The sequence below is a fragment of the Ciona intestinalis genome, chromosome 14, assembly GCF_000224145.3.
Source record: "Ciona intestinalis chromosome 14, KH, whole genome shotgun sequence".
In the NCBI taxonomy this organism is placed as follows: domain Eukaryota; kingdom Metazoa; phylum Chordata; class Ascidiacea; order Phlebobranchia; family Cionidae; genus Ciona; species Ciona intestinalis.
The window spans coordinates 4468491-4487653 of record NC_020179.2 but is presented as its reverse complement, the minus strand read 5'-3'; the positions used below and the strand labels follow the sequence as shown (position 1 = coordinate 4487653).

Sequence of the window (19163 nt, the reverse complement as noted above, 5' to 3'; positions counted from 1 at the left end):
TATAACTCAACAGTGAGCACGAGGTTTTTTTCTTAGGAAACTCGTTGCAATAAAAAAGATTGAAATCAATGAAGCACGTCGCTCTCGATCACGAAAAGCAGTGGTGCGCGAAGCAGACATATTAAGGACGCTGGATAATTACCATATCGTGAAATGCTATGAATGGTTTATGGACTTGAAGGTTTGTGGACAACTTAGTTGTAGCATGGAAGTGGATTGTCCTTAAAATATACCCAATATCAAAAACAGTATTATAACTGTATTTTTCTATTTGTTTACATTAACAAAGGTCAGAATAATATGCAAAAAATCAAACTGTAAAATAAAGTCATAGACAAATTCAAAAAGTCTTTCTGGTATTTTTATTATGATCTCAAAGTTTTGTAAATCCTTTTCAGATTTATAATATGCACGTCACCTACAGCGTATATATAAGTACTCTTAAAAATACTCTATATACAATCACTATATAAATACAGGGCCATCACATGAACATGGTGTTGGAATATTGCAATGGTGGGACATTACAAGACCGCATACTTAGTGCCCAGCAATCCAAAACCATGTTTGAATCATCCACTATATTAACATGGACAACACAAATCACATCAGCAGTTAAATATATTCATGAGCGGAGGATTCTGCATCGAGATTTAAAATCAGAGAATGTTTTCCTTGTTAAGTGAGTAACCCTAATACAAATGCAACTTATTTATCCTCACATGGCATAGACAGTTGTCATAACACGAGTGTTCTGTTTCATACACCTCGTTCTGGCTTATGAGTTACCACGTATGTAACTTTGTGGGTGATTTTTGGTTTTGTTGGTTGATTATTTTTAATACGACTAATATTTTTGGATTGCCCATTATATTATTTCAATGTTTTGATGAATTTGATGGAAGTTGTACATAGAGTATTTTGAGCGCCAAACTATATTATAACCCGCCCTGCTGGATCCATGATATCCTATGTTGACACTTCCCACTATGACATCACAATAGCAGCTGGGGGTTCAACCATTGTTAAGTCACACAATAGAATCAATTGTTGGAATGTTATCTTCGTGTTTATGTTTGGAAGAATAATGATTATGTTTCATAGTAAACTGGATAATTATGTGGGTATTCTATAACCAAGTAGTTATCATACAGATTTGATGTTTACGCTGTTAAAGATTCTAAACGCTGTTGTAAGTGAAGTAGGTGCCAAATAAATGTTTCTGAGCCATATTTATAAACTGTATAATAACTACTGGCTTATAGAATACATGCATCACCCACAAAGCCCAAAAAATCAGGGATAAAACCAAAAACATTACTGTAAGTCTGTGACACAGACTTAATCTCCTGACTTGCTAAAACAAACTATGTTTCATAGTTAACCATGCTACTATGTGGTGTGGGGTGCATACATTGCATGGGCCAGTAGTTTTGGCGACACACTAAGATTCAGGGCAGAAGTTTGTTTATCACCATAAAACAAATTTAACCAAAGAAATGGAAAGAATGAGATCTATGGCAAGAAAAACATAGTTATATCCAATCATAATAATAAACAATAAATTTTATTGTGTAAAAGGCACAGCAATCGCACAAAATGTAGGTTTGCCAAATGCTTAAAATAAAATGGATTTATTTTTTTAATATTTTAATGTTTATAGAAATGACGATGTGGTGAAACTTGGAGACTTTGGAATCTCCAAAGAAATTGACCACACCCTTGATAAAGCGAGCACCTGCGTTGGAACTCCTTGCTATCTAAGTCCAGAGTTGTGCCAGGATATTCCATACAGCTTTAAATCAGACATTTGGGCGCTTGGGTGCCTCTTGTTCGAGATGTGCGCACTTGCACCAGCGTTTGATGCGGCAAACCTGATCAGTCTTTTCTATAAAATCGTAAACGGGAAATACGCTGACTTACCCCCTAATTGCTCTCCTGAATTAAAAGCACTTGTCGGCCAAATACTGAACAAAAACCCAGAGGATCGTCCCACTGCAGCCCAGTTACTAAAACTACCCATCCTACTGCAGTACGCGGATAAAATACGAACTCAAACACCTGAGCCCTCAGCTGAGGGGAACGTTAATGTAAAAAAGGTTGAGAACCACACCGAACTTGACTTTGACATGGATGATTTGGATGCTCTGTTAAAAGCAAGTGAGGAATCTATACAGAAGTCTCCGTCCCCTGAAATAGTGAACACGGCGCGATCGATATCCGTTCACGCAACTTACACGAACGATATTGACGGCGAAAACGAAAATGATCGGCCGCAAACGTGTCCGCACTCAGCTGTCCGTCGCGTGGAGCCGAACATGACAGATACCGTGGCAACCTGGTCAGGGTACGGTGACCGTGGCTCGCGCCACGCCAGCGGTCATTACCATTCGCTGTCAAGTTCAAGTGACGATGAATCAGATTTTAATTCGAACCAGTTTAAACGGAACAGAAATATTCATCATAGGTAATAGGGGGTTATTATATGAATGTAACGTGTAATGTTTGGGGTAAATGGGGATACTATAAGTCTATAACTAAAACTTGAATAAATAAATGTAACTTCTAATATAATCTATTAGGGGTAGATGGGTATATCTTATTAATAAATACTATGATTGTAATTTAAATGATTGTATGTAACCTGTTTATCTGTGCACGGTGGGGCAAAAACAGTCATTTCAACACCTGTGTTCTGACTGTTCCATACACCGTGTGCATGCTTTTGAGTTATCACGTATGTAAAGTTATGGTTGATTATTCAATGCTGTTACTATATTACAGATCATATTCTTCGGATGAGTTTTCCTCGTGTTCTGATGATGAACTGAACACTTCAAGGAAAGGTGATTCTACTTAACTATAAACTTACATGGACGGCTTTATTATAGCAGTCTTCCATTACATAAGCCACAAGCCATGGCATCAAACTGTATAATTGCAGCAATAGCAGAGTAAGTTAGACAAGCATTTATGTGGAACATATTCAAGGTTATTGCCAAATTCAAAAGAAATATAAAATATTTTAATGTTTGCTATTAATCTGGTGCAGAAAATTCTGGGGCCTGCCCACCCTGCGACTGCAGGTTTGGTGCCTATGCCCCTAGCAAAAGCTCTTTATGTTACAATATATATATCTTTTCCAGCAAACGACGATGAAATACCCGAGATGATTGAGGTTTGCGAGGACATAGAAACATCATTAAACTCGCCCAAGAAAGTAAAAGAATCGAAACCAGTGGGGCGGAACTTACCAGGAAGTGCGTGGCTACAATCTAAACGAGCGCAGGTTAATATAAATGGGTTGTTATTATATTTTAAAATTGTATTAAGCCACACGTGTATGCTTACTGTGGAAATTATATTTTCATATAAACTTGTGCTTATGTTACTTATTTATATTGTTCTGTGGCAACAACAGTTATAACATGGGTGTCCTGTTTCATACACCTCATGCCCGCTTACAAGTTACTACGTATGTAACTTATTTATCCTCACATGGCGGGGCAACAACATTTGTTGTTACACAAGTGTTCTGTTTCATGTACCGCGTGCCCTCTTACCAATTACCGTATTATAATGATATACATCCAAGGTTCTTCGATTAAAACAAGAGCAAGAGCATCACCCAGTGGTGATAAGTAGAGTTCAACGACGACCAAGTGATTGTAGTAACCATAGTAACCAGGATAAGCGACCAACCGTGAAAGTGACGTCACGAGCGAGTCCGGAGATGCAGGTGATGTAACAATGGTGTTTACTGTATAACAATAGGTCTGCTTTATTGGGGTGTACTATAGCTAGGCAGTGGTCTAGTTCTAGTAGTACACTGATATTGCAGTAATAAAACTACATCTCAGGTTTCAGCATACTTTGGCTGTGCCCAATTGTATAAGCACATACCTGAGTAAAAGCTAGTTTAGAGGTAAAACATATAATGTGACTCCTGTTTTAAAAGATGCCATCCTTAATATTATGTTACAGGTGACGAAGATCAGAAAGCAGAGACTTCCCGGCAGCTCCTGGTTAAAGAGGAGTTCCGAGAGCAGTTCTGATGATGTGATTCTTGGCGATCCCGCATCCAAGCAGGAGGATGGGAGGACAAGGAGGAAGAAGCTCCCAGGAAGTGGTTGGTTGTTGGGGAAGAGCAAACAGGAGGTTATCGCAAGGAGTAAGTTGGATGGGAGTGGAATAATGATAATAACGACAAAGCTGGGGTGTTATCTGACTTTTAATTTAGATCACAGCTTTTTAATCAGTTTGCTGCAACATACTGATTGTAAAAAGGTCAAGGTGTTTAGTGAAACTTTTTAATAATTAAAAATAATGTATAAAAAATGTTGGAATAAAGTGTTTCATGGGTTTAGGGAAATGGTGACTTTTGTAGCTGCATTTGTTCAATGGTTATACTTTAGAGAAAATATTGATTAAATCAGGGCTATTGTTACCCATTCTAATCCTGTTATCACAAGGAGTAAATTGAAATGGGAATAATGATGGTAATAAGGACTTTTAATTCAGATCACGGTTTTCCAATCAGTTTGCTGCAGGATGCTGATTGTATGAACGTTGTGTGCAGCGATGCTTTCAATGATTTACAATGATTTACAAAAAAAATGTTAAAACGAGGGTATTGTAAGTTGGGGTGTCTTTTGGTAGATTTGTGTGATGGAGAAAATTATGAATCAACCAGGGACTATGGGTATTCTCCCTAATCCTGTATAAGTCCACCTAATCATATCAACTTTCAATTTCAGGTTCAGGTAAGAAACCAAACACCCAGAAGAATTTGGTTCTTGAAAGTTTCAGCAGCAACAATGAAAGTAGTTCACCAGGTAAGTTGGTTGGCTATCAGTGGTTTAAACATGATTACAATGGCCTTTTATACTTTTCTATGTATTTTTATCCGTGACATGTTTTAACAACCTTTTTTTAATGTTATTCGAACGGATAAGCAAACTTGTCTTTTGATCTTTGGCTGGGTTTTGAATCGGCATTGTCACATCACACATAACATTATTTTTAGATAAAAACTATTCAAGTGATGTTGAATACCCTGACGATTTTGAAGATTATGACGATGATTTTGATCCAGGTTGGTATGTGTGTTGTATACAGCTATCAGTGTATGTGGTGTTATGTATGGCTTGGTAGTGAGCATGAGGTGTATGTAACTATGAATGTGACAACACCTGTGTATTAAATCCATTGGTTTCCCACCCAGAGAATAAACTTAAAAGTATTCCAACTCACAAGGTATAAAACCACCATGTATGTTGTGCATTGCGACACCATGTTTTAGACTTTGGAGTTATACCATGTTGTCTTATAACTTATGCATTATAAACAGATGGTATACCCATTAAGTTACCTCAACAATACTTTAGATGATGATGACCTTGACACAACACGAACGTTAACAAGTCGCGTCTCTTCCCTCGAACTTGTTAAACAAGGATGTATCGGTAACTATTATGTTTTTTATGCAAAGGTGAAATGGAATTTTTTAGTTCAAAGCTGGATGCTGCAACCATTGTGGGCATCCTTGGGCAAGACACTTAACGTCAATTGATCCAACCCAGTGGTCACTAACGGGTTGTCCAAATTATCAGCCATACAGAAAACAGTCACCCACAAAGTTACATAAGTTGTAACTGGTAAGTGGGCACGAGGTGTATAAAACAGAACACCCGTGTTATAACAACTGTCGTTGCCCCGCCATGCGAGGGTAAATAAACTACATTCATTCATTTTAAAGCTCACTGTTTATTCCAGACACCGTGGGTGCAGACACTTACCACCAACTCAGTGAGATGTTCAGCAGAGGTTTCAGTATTGGGGAGGTTTATGATAAATATAAACATAAAGTTGACTTTGAAACACTGGAGACTTGCTACCTTCTACTTAACTGAGCATGGTGTTAATCCATTAATAAGGTGTACACCATGATAGAATCCATGAACCCTAGATGTATCTGAATATATTGTACAACTTTTAGACATACTTTCTGCAAATGCAGCACAAAATTTACCTTCAAAATGTTTTTCTGTATTTTTTACAATTTTTGATATTTTATGAAGTGTATAAGGTTATACATCTATTTATGTCATACAAGTTACCATAGGCGCCAACTTTTATGAATTCCAGGGTGGACAATGATAGTAAAGCACACAATCCGTTGAAATTTCAACCTATTATTTGTAATGTTTACTAATGTAGGGTTTATTATATTATTTTGTTGTATTATTATTGCTGTAATGCAGATATGTGTTGCACAACACAACTATTTCTATTCATTTTCCTACACTGTTGCATTGGGATGATAATTTTATCAATTAAAGTGACAAAAATGGTCTGTAATATGGTATGTACTTATGTAATGTTGTAAGCTTAAGTGATTATAAGCAATTTATTTCATATATTTGATCTGTATACCTTAGTAATAGTAGATTCATATAATTAGCTGTTTATATTTACTGTGAATATTCCTGTGTTTGCGCCAGCAATACCTGTATGATTTACCAGATTTATAAGATTTCTATGAGAGCATGGCACTGTGTGAAAACTAAATCTTCCTTTTTGAGCAAAATTTTTTCCCTGCCTTGGTTGTTTCATGCAGTGGCTTCAAATAAACAATCCAGACATTAATTTCAGGTTGTTCTTATGACAGCAGTGGCAAAAAATGAATGTTAACTTATTTATCCTACCTGACAGGCAACGATAGCTGTTATAACACGGCCCATGCGTGTTCGGTTTCATACACCTCATGTCTGGTTACAAGTTACCATGTGTGTAGCTTATTTATCCTCGCATTGCGGGGCAACGACAGTCGTTATGACACATATGTTCTGTTTCCCACACCTTGTGCCCGCTAACAAGTTACCATGTATGTGAAGGTAATTGTATACTTGTAACCATTCGGTTGTAGTGTTCTGCACAAGGGTAAAAAAGTCAGGTCTCGAATCTGGTTTATTTCGGTCATGATGTGAATACCCAACCGCTGAGGCATTGCACCAGACTGATGACATATACTTAGCATGGAGAAATATTTTAAGTTCGGCTATTTGTTGTGCGTTATATTTTGTATCATAACGCACAACAATGCGAAACAGAACACTCAGGGTTTAACAATAAATTTAAAAATGCTTGTAATTTACTATGGCAAATATTCAAAACTTAAAAATCAATCTTTAATTCTCACTATATTTTACAAGGATATTGCACATGAATGATGATATGTTGAATAACTGAGTTTATACATCACATAAACATTGAGAGATCACACTTGACTTGCTCTCTCCAATGCTTTGCACGCCTCTCTAAGTTTGCTAACCAAATCTTGAAGTTCTTCTTTGGAGCAATGGAACTCCACTGGTTCATTTGAAGAATTCTCTTTCAGCGAGATTGTATATTTAAGTTCGTTCACTTTATGAAGACTGCTGTTCTTTAGGTTGTAATCCAACCTCCATTTAACATCAACCAAGGTCGGTAGTTGGATTCCTATGTTTCCTAAATGTTCGCGAATCTTGGATCGATTCTCGTTAAAAACAGAAACAAAACTTTCTTTTTTCGAGGATGAGAAATTGCAATCGTCAAGCAGAAGATTAAGTTGATCTTCATCAATGTCGAGCTTCCCCGCCTCCAGGAGCAAACACATCACTCCAGTGAAGACCTCCATTAATGCTCTTTGATCTACACTTGCACATATCTTCCCACCAGGATGATCAGCCTCTCCACCCAAGATCACAGAACATGCATCCGGTATCAGAGCATTAAACGCATCATCAGATATGACATCATCATCACCACAGAGTCTTAACGCTCTCAGGTTATCAGCAGATAAAATATCCATGACTAAAACCTAGAACCTGGTAGTTTATAAATAGAATAAAGTATCGCGCAAGCAAAAGGACTGTCATGTTGGAATTTTCAGTAGGCATTAGATTTAGCATTTGCAATAAATAATAAACTATTTGACCTTGTATGGTGGGAAACAACTGTCGTTTTAACACAGGTGTTCTGTTTCATACACCTCATGCTCGCTTTCGAGTTAAACCCAAAGCATTAAACAGTGAAACAGTGTGACTGTTACGTATTGGCCATAAGTGTAAATGAACTGTAACATTTATAACCGTCAGGATGTTAAATTCATCATATAATACAGGTTTGTAGCTTGCATATGATGACATATATTTGCACAATATTTTTGTAGCTGAAATGTTGATAACCGTAACAGGTGAATGCACTTTAATTGGAACTACATTTTAAGAAGAAGAGTAAATCTACAAAAGTAAAGAAAATGTGTTTCAGCCCCACGCTTGTGTCTTAGCATAATGTAATACAAGTTTCTCGTCGCTCCCGAAGCATTCATACAAGGAACCAATGTCTCTATCGGGCGAGGGGGCGAACGCTTGATTGACGTATAAAAACAACGAATCAGAATCTTCACATTTTAAAAGTTTTCTCAGAAATCCGACGACCCATTCAACAGTCTTAGCAGAGTCCACCTGCCATTTCTTTTTCTTTAATATCGGCGCGTCTCCAGCAGGTCGGAGTAAAACGTCAACTTTCGTAGGTCTGTCGTCTTCAGTTTTGGCGTCTTCTTGGTCCATTTTACGCTATTTAATTGCTAATAGTTAAACATAACCTACATAAATGAATACAGTTGAGTTATCAGCAGTTCAGGCAGTACTTTATTGTAAGTATTATGAATAAGTAATACAGATATGTGCCTACAATGTATTCAGTTATGCTTTCATACTCGTACATTGTACAGTTGGTACTTAAACATTGTAAGAGTATGTCTTTGCAGGTAAAATGTTTAAATATTTAACCAATAAAATGACATTAATGCCGAATTAAGGTAAAACCGCATTATTTTTAAGACAAAAAATGTTGTTTTTTGGCATAAACTTAAAAACACCCCAAATAGTTTCCATAAGTTAAGATTTTTATGTGACTCGTTTTACATCGGTCATGGCTGAGTGATTTCATCATTCAGTGAAATTTTTTTCGTCTTCGTTTATTTTTCAGTTTTGATTTTACCCCGAAATTACCCATGATTAAATGAAAACAATCTACAAATTGGATGACAGTACCTTAAAAATGACGTACACTTAGCAAACACACAATTTCTACAACATAATAAGCGCAATATATTGTTCAACGCTGACCACAAGAAAGCTACGAAGTCAACATGGCAGGTTTTGCAACGAACGATTCTGCAATGTTTGACCAAAGTAAGTTGTTTGTTTATTTGTGTTGTTCTGCACAAATATACACAATTGCAAAAGTGTTGAATTCAGTTATAAATACAATTAATTTTGCAAACGTGTTAGGTTTATACAAATTTGCAAATATGACATTACTATTAAATATATATATATAAATATGCTACTATTAAAAAAGTGTTTGGTTTTGACCCCCCCTTAATGCCAACTTAATAAATTATGGGTAATACCCATGGTAAACTATACAACTATGCAAAGCGCATAAGTTCTTATTTTAAATATTATATCACTTCTGACTTCATCCAATTCTAATCAACAGTTATTTCACACCTGGTTGGGCAAGGTATGCAGGGCTACTTATTCATATTTATATCCCTTCTTATCCAGTAAACCTGTCACTTGTTCACATTTGGCATTTTACATATATGACAAATCTTTTTATATTAATGTCCCCCTGTCCCTTCTTATTCCTGTTTGATATTTGACATACACAACAGAGCCTTTTATTGTCCCCTGTTATCCAGTAAACAGTGCATTGGTTGGAGATCTTCCATCTTTCGGGATTGCCAAGGAATCCAAGTTCCAACAGTTAATGCAACGTAACTCCAACTCCAACCCCAACCCCAACAGAACTATGGATGACATGAACACGTACGATACTTCATTGTCTGTGGAGGCGACTGCTTTCCAACCAACATCAGGTAGAAATGAATCGATGGACCTATATTTCCTTGCGCAACGAGGGTTATTATAACAAGGGTGCTCCGTTTCATACACCTCATGCCTGCATACATGTTACCGCATATGTAACTTATTATACTTGCATGGCGGGGCAACGACAGTCGTTATAACATGGGTGTTCTGTTTCGTACACCATGTTATCATTTCTGAGTTACCACATGTAACTTTGTGGGTGATAGTTCATGGAAATTGTAAAAGCAACTGCATTATAACCAACTTTGGGATAAACATTCAGCATTGTAAAGTGTCGCTGTATTGTAAGTGAAATGTTGGCCTAAAAAAATTTCTATATATAAGTGCATGCAAATAGGTTATGTTTTACCAATTATTACAAAATAATATCAGCACCCTGGGTTATGGGTTTCATGAAAAAGGGAAAACTATTAAACAAAGTGTTAAAGATTACTGATATCCATTCACAATAACCTGTAATATCTTATCTGATTATAATCTTGTTTAATCTCGAACAGCATCGGGAATGAACTCGTTTTCCAACATAATCAACTCATTTGAATCGTTGGATGTGTCAGCTTCTCAAAGTAAGCCACGATTTAAATATTTATAAGTAGTTGGGTATAAACATGTATAGAGACAAACAGAACAGATGGAAAATCTGGAAAACACTTTTGTATTCTGATTGTTAAGCTATATTTTAAAGATGAATATGTTGTATGCGCAATTCATACTCAATTCATTTTTGCTGTTGGCTCACTCTTTTATTTCAGTCTTTGTGTGTTTGGTATGTACATACTACATACATTGATGATCCCTTGCTGTAAGGCAGATGAAACATTAGGTTATAAAAGTAATGTTTTTATAACGAAGGAGGGTAGTCAGACCTAACCAGTAAATATCACAACCAATAAGTTAGATTTTTATGGGAATGTGCATCTAACTATCCCTGCCTCCCGACTTTTTAAGTGCTTATGAGTACAGCATAACTATATAATAAGTATTTCCTTATTCTGTAGGAAGTATACCGAAGGAACCAATTTATATATTATGATTATATTTCCTTTATCTCCAGGAAGTGATAATTGGAATGCATTAGGAAGCGTAAACCCAGCTGCACGGGAGTTCGTCCCGCGTAACATGTCGGCTCCAAACCTCAACCATGTACAACAGAACGGTGGCTTTAATATTCCAGAGTTCCTACCTAACCGAACCACAGCGAGGATCAACACACAGAATGGATTGCAACAGGTGTGTGTGTGGTGGTTTCTGGTTTAATTTATATGTTATCATGTAGTATTGTTTTCCTGGTTTAACTTGTGTGGATGTTTAAGGTTGGGTCGTGTCACTTTTGTCTGGTACTTCGATTTATCATGTAGTATTGTTATATTCAGTTTTCTAGTTTAATTGGTTTTAACTGCCCATGCTTTTATGTGTAGTCTAGTTGTATTGGTTTTTGTTGGTGTTCGTGCCCTTTTTAGTCTGCTTTGTTCCTTGCTTATGTCTGGCCTGCAACTGTATAACAGTAAACTAGAAGGAAGTATTTTCAAGTATATACATCTTAGAAATTTATATTTATATAAATATATAACATATTTATATAATGTATAAATAGGCTATACAATGTATTTAGTAGTTACATGACTTTAGCTTATTTATTCTTGCATATACTTAGTTCATTACAGTCATTATACCACCTGCGTTTTCCCATACACCTCATGCTCGCTTACAAATTACCCCAAATGTAACTGACACCAACCCCCACAGCCACAGCAATCTCCATACACCCCCCAACCTCCAAACAACCCATACACACAACTACCCAGCATACCAGGAGCTCATGGTGATGTAGCACCTCGTATGGGAGGTCCTCATACTTCATCGTCATCAATGGTGGAATATTTACCTGGTAAGTCAATGTTGGGTTTGTTATACCAAGTTTGGCACAGTGCATACTGACGGCACCTTGGTCAGTATGGCCCTGATGTGCCTTACTATACAGCCTCAACCACAGTGTGGTGCTGTACCCAAACCAGGGTTATTCAAAGTGTGTGCCAAGAACTTTCACTAATTACACATAATTAAGGTTTGATATGTGGATTTGTAAACAGATTGTTGGACCTCACCCATATAGAATAGAATGTGCATATACAATGTTGGGAAAATGGGCCAACTCTGGTCTAAATCCCAGGTTCCATGGCATGCCTCACTGTAGGACCTCACCCATATAGAATAGAATGTGCATATACAATGTTGGAGTAATGAACCAACTTCGATCTAAATCCCAGGTTCCATGGAATACCTTGGTGTAAGGCATCACCCATACAGAATAAAAACTGTATATGCACATTCTTTTCTTATATATTTTAATTATTATAATCCTCCTCCCACAGGCACCCATATGCCCTCCCCTGTACCAAGCCATGACCCTCGTTTATCCGTCTCATCTTCTGTCTTCACCTCACCACAGAACAATTCATCTACTTACTACACAGGGGATAGTAGCACTCCACTTACTGCAAGCTCAATGGGAGGTAGGGGTTTAAGTTACTGTGGCCATGGTGGCGCTAAAGGGTTATTACTACCTGGTTGTTTGCAGTAAACATTAGTTTGAATAGTCTCCATATTATTTTCCCACAAGTTAAAATGAAGCTAAATTCGTTATAGTGTAATTATGTAATTTAAATTCATTTTGTATTAAATTTAGGGTTAGGTCACTACTTCACTATTTTATTACCATATATATATGTATATATATGTTAGAATCATGGGCTAAAAAAGGTCCAGTTTTGCGCAAACTGTTATTCCTGCTACACATTAGTATATCACTATGTAACTTGCATGCAAAAATTTCATGCTCTACAATATTATTTTCCTCTTTATATAACATATTGGCAACCCAGGCAAGAGACGACCAGCAGTCAAGGACTTGAGGGCTAGTTTCCGTTATATTGAAGATTATGTACAGCAATGGCTGAATAAGAAAGGGAAGAAGGAAGAAAAGAACGGTTAGAAGCAGTTTGAAACAGGGTTGTTAGGGAGTTATAATCTGTTTCTGTAAGGGTGAAGTGATGCAGTGAGGCAGGTCTAAGATTTATACCAGAGTTGGCTATTATCACAACATTGTATATGCACGTTCTGTTCTATATGGGTGAGGTCCTACAGTGAGGCATGCCATGGGACCTGAAATTTAGACCGGAGTTAGCTTATCACGCCAGTGGTATTATGTTAACATCTACCAAAAGTTAGCACTAGTGTGACAGGCAAAAATTTTAAAGTTTGGATGTTATTCTAAAGGCCACTTTTTGTCGGTCAATGTATGCTATATTGAAAAAATATTATTTGTTTTTTGCTGGGGAACCAAACAAGTATATATCACATTAATCTCAGTAGTAGAAGTAACAGAATATATGATATCTATGTTTTGATTCATTAAGATATCTATGTTAGGGTTCTCGACGCCTGGTACTTCGTCCCCGTTCCCGCGGCAACCGATGGAGTCGTTAGCAACCAGCCATGCTACGCCTGAGCGCACATCTCCACTACTAACAAGAAGATTGGCCAATCACAGGTCCTCGCCAGCTATGGGTGCAAACATGATAATGGGTAAGCTGGTTTGTTTGTTCATGCAATAATTCCCTACATGGTTATTTTTTGCACTTTAGGTTTTTCTTAAAATAATTAAGCAACATAACTTTGAATTTTAACCTAAAAATGTTTTTGTGTTATATGAACGAATAAGCTGCCCGAACTTCATTCGATTTTTTACTTCCATGTGGTTTATTTATATGTCTTTGTTGCATGGTAAATTGTGGTGAGGAACACTGTGTTAAAAAGGTCGTTGGGGATATTTAGTCTGCACTTGGATATTGGGGTTAAAATAATAGTCGTCATTGAATTTAAAGTTAACAATTTAAACTCCTACCTATAGGTGCCTACATAGAGGCTCTTATGAAACTTTTTCAAAGCACCAGTTTCATTACTTTGTCAGCTTTAGTGCGACAACCATATAGCGTTAGTATAATGACTCATAACCCCAGATTTCCCTAACTGCAGATCCCACATTTTTCTGCCACCCTCTCAATACATCTTACATGTATTCTATATCTTCCTAACCCTACACCCCAATTATCACCCCTATTGCCCCAGATCTCCCCCCAACGGAAGACATAGCCCCACCAATGGCCCAGGAGAACGGGGGAACCACTTATTTCTTCACACAGAATACAACAAGGCCAAATTTACCTGTGGTAGGTTCGGTTTAGGTATATAGATATGGAGTAAAAATGTAACGCATGGTCTTTTTTTTCACTCTTTAGGATGGGACTATTTTAAAGTCCTCTCTAGAAATATATCAATATTTTGGGATAATGGGCAACTGTGGCCTAAATCTTGTTTACCCCATCGTGCCTTGCCGTGGGACCTCACCAATATGAAATGTGCTAAAAAATTACTCAGCTGTAGAATGTAGAATAATACAGAAAAGTGTCAAACAAAACACATAGCTGCTAAACCAACAATGCAGTATGTATTAATATTATACATTAAATGTATTAATTAAGGTCTCCATGCCCCCCCACTAGGTGATGCCCCCGTTCCACGTCTTCCCCGGCACGCCACCCAACATCGAGTACATGTCACTTAAAGCCAACGCTCCCTCCTTTTTCATGGCTAATGAATTGAGACAAGCCATCTTACAGAAGCACGCGCTCACCATGCTAACTGTGGACACAGAGCAAGACCCAAGTAAGTATAACAGCAACATCATTGATGGCTTGTATAACTTGAATAAATATTTTACAAAAAAAACTGCAAAACATTGAACTTTCAAAATGTACAGTCCGGAAAAAATCCCTTAAAAAATATCTGTTGTAATAGGCAATAGCATCCTGGTTGGGTGATGGGCCAACGCTGATTTCATTATCATGTTTCATAGCATGTTTCACTGTAGAACCCCACACATATAGAATAGAATGTGCATATACAATGTTGAGGTAATGAGCTAACTTTGACCTAAATCCTATTACCCAAACACCCAGGATGCTACAACCCATTAGTGGTCACTGAGTTAAAGCAATGTCTGTTAAGTGTGTTGCTTATTGACGCGTATGCTGTCAATGGTAGCAGTATCGAGCATTAAACCTGGTATCTTTAATTTACCATGCAAACACCTAACCACTGAGCCACAAACATTTATGGTTATAAGTTACTTACATTATATCAGTGTATGTTCGGTAGCAAATGCACTATTTAAACACAATATATATTTGTTACAAATACAAGAATTGTTTAACATGCACCATTAACCCTGTCCATCCACCCCAGGTGTTCCAGCGGAAGTCGACAACTATCATAGTTTGTTTCCATTAGAAGCCACCCCTGAGAATCCACTACAGAAGTCAAGCACTTATGGTTTTGTAACTTCATGTTATAAAGCTATCAAGTACAAGGATGGTTTGCCCTATTGTTTAAGGAGGATTCACGGTTAGATATAAATATATAATATATGATTAAAATCCTAATGGGCCAATTATGATCTAAATCCTATGTCCTCAGGGACCTCTTATACACAAAATATATGGTGAGGTATGGGCCCTTGGATATAGGCCAAACCTGACACAGTAAATATATAGAAAAGATCCTAAGACCGGGTTTAGGTCCTTCGAATTTCGCCAGAATTTGTAGATTAACCCAGTTATTGCATAAACCTAACTTAATGTTGTATTACTAAGTACCAGCATCATTAAATGTTACAAAACAGCACTTTAGGCCAGAGTTGTCCCATTATCAATTACAGCATATACGACATGCTCACATACTCAATGGTTTATGGGTATAAGTGTTTCAAAAATCTTACAAAACTAGGCTTACATTTAGTTTGTAACTCCCAGGCTTTCGGCAAGTAAACGAGAAGTGCATGGTTCTTGTTGAAATGTGGAAGAAACTACAACATGCTAACGTTGTTCAACTGAGGGAGGTGGTTACTTCCAAAGCATTCGGTGAACATTGTAAGTGGAGCATTATAAGATATCTCTGTTTATAGTGCCGTGAGTATAAGGTATATGTTGATTGTTAATATATGTTATATTACACATACATGTACCCCCAGCTTTAATCTTCGCGCACGATTACCACGCCGGTGCAGAAACAATGATGTCACGACATTTCCAAAACCCCAACAATAATTATGCATCGAAGAAATGGAATGGTGGAACTGCAAGACAGAATGCAGGTTTGAACCGGTTTGTTCTGGTTTTCTGTGATTGATTTCAACTTGATCAGTCTACTCTGGTTTCAGCCAATATGTTCATTTATTTATCAGTCAGTGGACTCTGCCATAAATCCCAGGTCCCATGAGACCTCACCCATACAGAATAGAATGTGTATATACAATGTTGGGGTAATGAGCCAACTCTGGTCTAAATCTTAGATCTACATAAAAGTTATTGAATGCACCAGAATACATACTTGTTAAATAACATTATTCTTACTTGTACAACCCATCTTTCCAGGCCTTCTCCCCGAAAGTTTAATATGGACGTACATAGTTCAGCTAACCTCTGCGTTACGTTGCATACACACAGCTGGTCTCGCTTGTAGAGTGGTGGACCCTACCAAGATCATTATCACGGATAAATCAAGGTACTAGGGGGTCACTTACTCACTTTGTAATGTATATAATTCATGATTATAGTTTTGTGGGGATTGTTTTTTTGTTTTGTTGACTGTAAAACTAGCTATCAAAATTACTGTCAATCAAATACACCTAACTTATATAAACACTAGTGAAAAGTGGTGCAGTGCAACCAATTCAAGGTTATACATGAACATGAATATAGTTGTTTTTATGCCGGAATACTTTATATAATAAATGCACAACAGCATGATAACAACATTATATATTCACGATAGAGTTCGAATAAATGGAGTCGGAATATTTGATGTACTTGGTTACGATAACTCACATTCCAATCCACGCGCTCATATGCAACAATATCAACAGGAGGACATGGTGGCTCTCGGAAAGGTAGTGGGTGTGTAGTGGTGTTTATGTAACACTCACTCTTGTCTCATCTAACACTGAGGATGGTGCAGTTTCAGTTAATCAACTTTAACCATCCTCAGTGTTAGATGAGACAAGAGTGAGTGTTGCAAGTACCAAGCTTTATATACCAATCATATGTAAAGACAAGCTTCATGCTTGTAAGTATAACAAACTGGCCTTCATATTGCCAATGATGTGGCCCAGTGGTGAGACTGCTTACATCGAACCAAAATAACCGGGTTATATGCTCGATACTGTGTCCTTGCGCAAAACCCTTATCAGCAATTAATTCAACCCAGTGGTCACTAATGGGTTGTCTAAATTCTCAGCCATGCAGAAAACAATCACCCACAAAGTTACATACGTGGTAACTGGTAAGCGGGCATGAGGTGTATAAAACGGAAAACCCGTGTTATAACAACTGTCGTTGCCCTACCATGCGAGGATAAATAGGTTGCATATGTCGTAACTCGAAAGCAGTCACAAAGTGTATGAAACAGAATATTCAGTAATAAAGTCTCATTACATCACAGGTGGTTCTAGCATTGGCTTGCAACTCAGTGAGTTCGATACAAAGAGACAACTTTCCTAAATCTATTGAACTTGTTGTGATGAATTATTCCAATGATTTAAAGAATCTTATTATGTGGGTTGGTTTGTATAAGGTCATGCAGTTATGGGGTAAATAGGCGTATGTATCTGATCCCCAGGTGTGGCTCACTGTTGGACCTCACCCATATAGAATACAGCATGTTGTATTCTATATAGGTGAGGTACTATATCAAAACGTACCATGGGACCTGGGATTTAGGCCAGGATTGGCTGAATAACATAACATACAATTTTGCTAAACCTTATCACACAATTTTTGGATAATTTTGTCAAAAGTTACTTTATTTAGAAACTCTTCACCAGCACTATCTAAACTTCAGTAATTTTCAATGCTTGTATAACTGCCACATTAACAGACATGATACTTATGTTCTACCAAGGTACCTCCTCACTCCACAACAACGCCCACATAATGTAAACGACATAATGCCAATGATTGGTGCGAGGTTTTACACCCAGCTTGATGCTGCGTTGTTGAGATGCGACGTTATTGAGAATGAAATGGCCAAGGTTTGTATACCTCATGCTTATTGTCAACTTTTAACACCTTATGCTCGCTGTCAGGTTATGACACCTTATGCTCCCTGTCGAGTTATAACACTTTATGCTTACTGTCCAGTTTAATACAACCCCCAAAACGCTCACAAAGTTACATACATGGTAACTTGTAAGCAGGTATGAGGTGTATGAAACAGAACACCAGTGTTATAAGAACTGTCGCTGCCTCGCCATGCGAGGATAAATAAGTTAAATTAATCTTCATCATACGATCACCAGGAGGTGGAAAACGGTCGTTTGTTCCGGATGTTGTCGAAGCTCGGCGTGATCAACGAGCGACCAGAGTTTGGGATGGAGGCGACTTGGTCAGAGACGGGGGATCGTTATCTTCTTAAACTCTTCCGTGATCATCTTTTCCATCAAGTCACTGAGACGGGGGCTCCATGGGTTGATATGGCGCATATTGTGCAGTGTTTGAATAAGGTATGTGGTGTATTAATGTGTTCTACATGGGTGAGGTCCTATGTGGCATGCTATGGGACCTTTGCTTTAGGCCACAGTTGGTGTATGAAACAGAACACCTGTATTCTTAAAGACTGTCAGTGCCCCCCCCATGCGAGGATATATAAGTTACATACTTGGTAAGTTGTAAGCGAGGACGAGGTGTATGAAACAGAACATCCGTGCAATAAAGATTGTGTTGCCCCGCCACGCAAGGTTAAGAAAGTTACATTTTCATTCAAACCGATTAATTTTCCAGCTTGACGCTGGAGTTCCGGAGAAACTTTGCCTCATGTCCCGTGACGAGCAGAACGTGCTCGTTGTCTCGTACGCAGAGCTCAAAAAAGCTTTCGAAAAATGTTTTCAGGAACTTACAAACGCCAGCGTTGCGTAGCCTCTCGTGCCTTGACTTGGGCATGTACCTTAATGGTTAAGGTGGCTATGATGTTACTAGGTCTGTAAGGTTTTAATACAGGGCTAGCTCCCCCCGAGTTTGGTATAAAAGAGAATTGTTTTACCTTTTTACATTTCATTATAATACCAGGAAAGTGGGAAGTATTGTTGGATAATTTAATTAGTTTTAA

The 19163-nt window shown here is 37.6% G+C and overlaps 4 protein-coding genes across 5 annotated transcripts in view; 2 read left to right on the top strand and 2 right to left on the bottom strand.

Moving 5' to 3' along the window:
• LOC100178174 (serine/threonine-protein kinase Nek3-like) overlaps positions 1 to 6648 on the top strand; it is a 7425-nt gene extending 777 nt beyond the window's left edge. The window contains exons 2-12 of the mRNA XM_002121533.4: positions 37 to 181; positions 480 to 682; positions 1664 to 2467; positions 2785 to 2846; positions 3147 to 3289; positions 3596 to 3739; positions 3985 to 4171; positions 4758 to 4835; positions 5027 to 5095; positions 5388 to 5465; positions 5776 to 6648. Of these exons, the coding sequence (XP_002121569.2) occupies positions 37 to 181; positions 480 to 682; positions 1664 to 2467; positions 2785 to 2846; positions 3147 to 3289; positions 3596 to 3739; positions 3985 to 4171; positions 4758 to 4835; positions 5027 to 5095; positions 5388 to 5465; positions 5776 to 5912 (2050 nt within the window). The 3' untranslated portion in view covers positions 5913 to 6648. The remainder of the gene's footprint in view (positions 1 to 36; positions 182 to 479; positions 683 to 1663; positions 2468 to 2784; positions 2847 to 3146; positions 3290 to 3595; positions 3740 to 3984; positions 4172 to 4757; positions 4836 to 5026; positions 5096 to 5387; positions 5466 to 5775) is intronic.
• Positions 6649 to 7123: 475 nt separating this feature from the next.
• LOC100179702 (COMM domain-containing protein 3) lies at positions 7124 to 8904 on the bottom strand. Its single transcript, XM_002125886.4, has one exon. It carries the CDS (start codon positions 7850 to 7852, stop codon positions 7280 to 7282), a length of 573 nt encoding a protein of 190 aa, XP_002125922.1. The 5' UTR covers positions 7853 to 8904; the 3' UTR covers positions 7124 to 7279.
• Positions 8307 to 8612, bottom strand: LOC101242365 (ubiquitin-like protein ATG12). The gene has a single exon (XM_004226893.1). It carries the CDS (start codon positions 8610 to 8612, stop codon positions 8307 to 8309), a length of 306 nt encoding a protein of 101 aa, XP_004226941.1.
• A 109-nt stretch (positions 8905 to 9013) lies between the features above and the next one.
• Positions 9014 to 19128, top strand: LOC100182030 (PAN2-PAN3 deadenylation complex subunit pan3-like). Of its 2 annotated transcripts, none has more exons than XM_026837566.1 (18): positions 9014 to 9239; positions 9755 to 9931; positions 10442 to 10510; positions 10999 to 11174; positions 11691 to 11832; positions 12317 to 12457; positions 13374 to 13529; positions 14073 to 14173; positions 14507 to 14669; positions 15249 to 15407; positions 15815 to 15931; positions 16033 to 16155; positions 16436 to 16565; positions 16836 to 16950; positions 17502 to 17614; positions 17961 to 18090; positions 18358 to 18558; positions 18837 to 19128. In XM_026837566.1, exons 1-18 carry the CDS (start codon positions 9197 to 9199, stop codon positions 19011 to 19013), a joined length of 2433 nt encoding a protein of 810 aa, XP_026693367.1. In that variant the 5' UTR covers positions 9014 to 9196; the 3' UTR covers positions 19014 to 19128. The 2 variants fall into 2 exon arrangements, with proteins under 2 accessions (XP_026693367.1, XP_018670410.1); XM_018814865.2 differs by having other exon boundaries at positions 9020 to 9239; positions 18358 to 18561; positions 18839 to 19128.
• Positions 19129 to 19163: the final 35 nt, after the last annotated feature.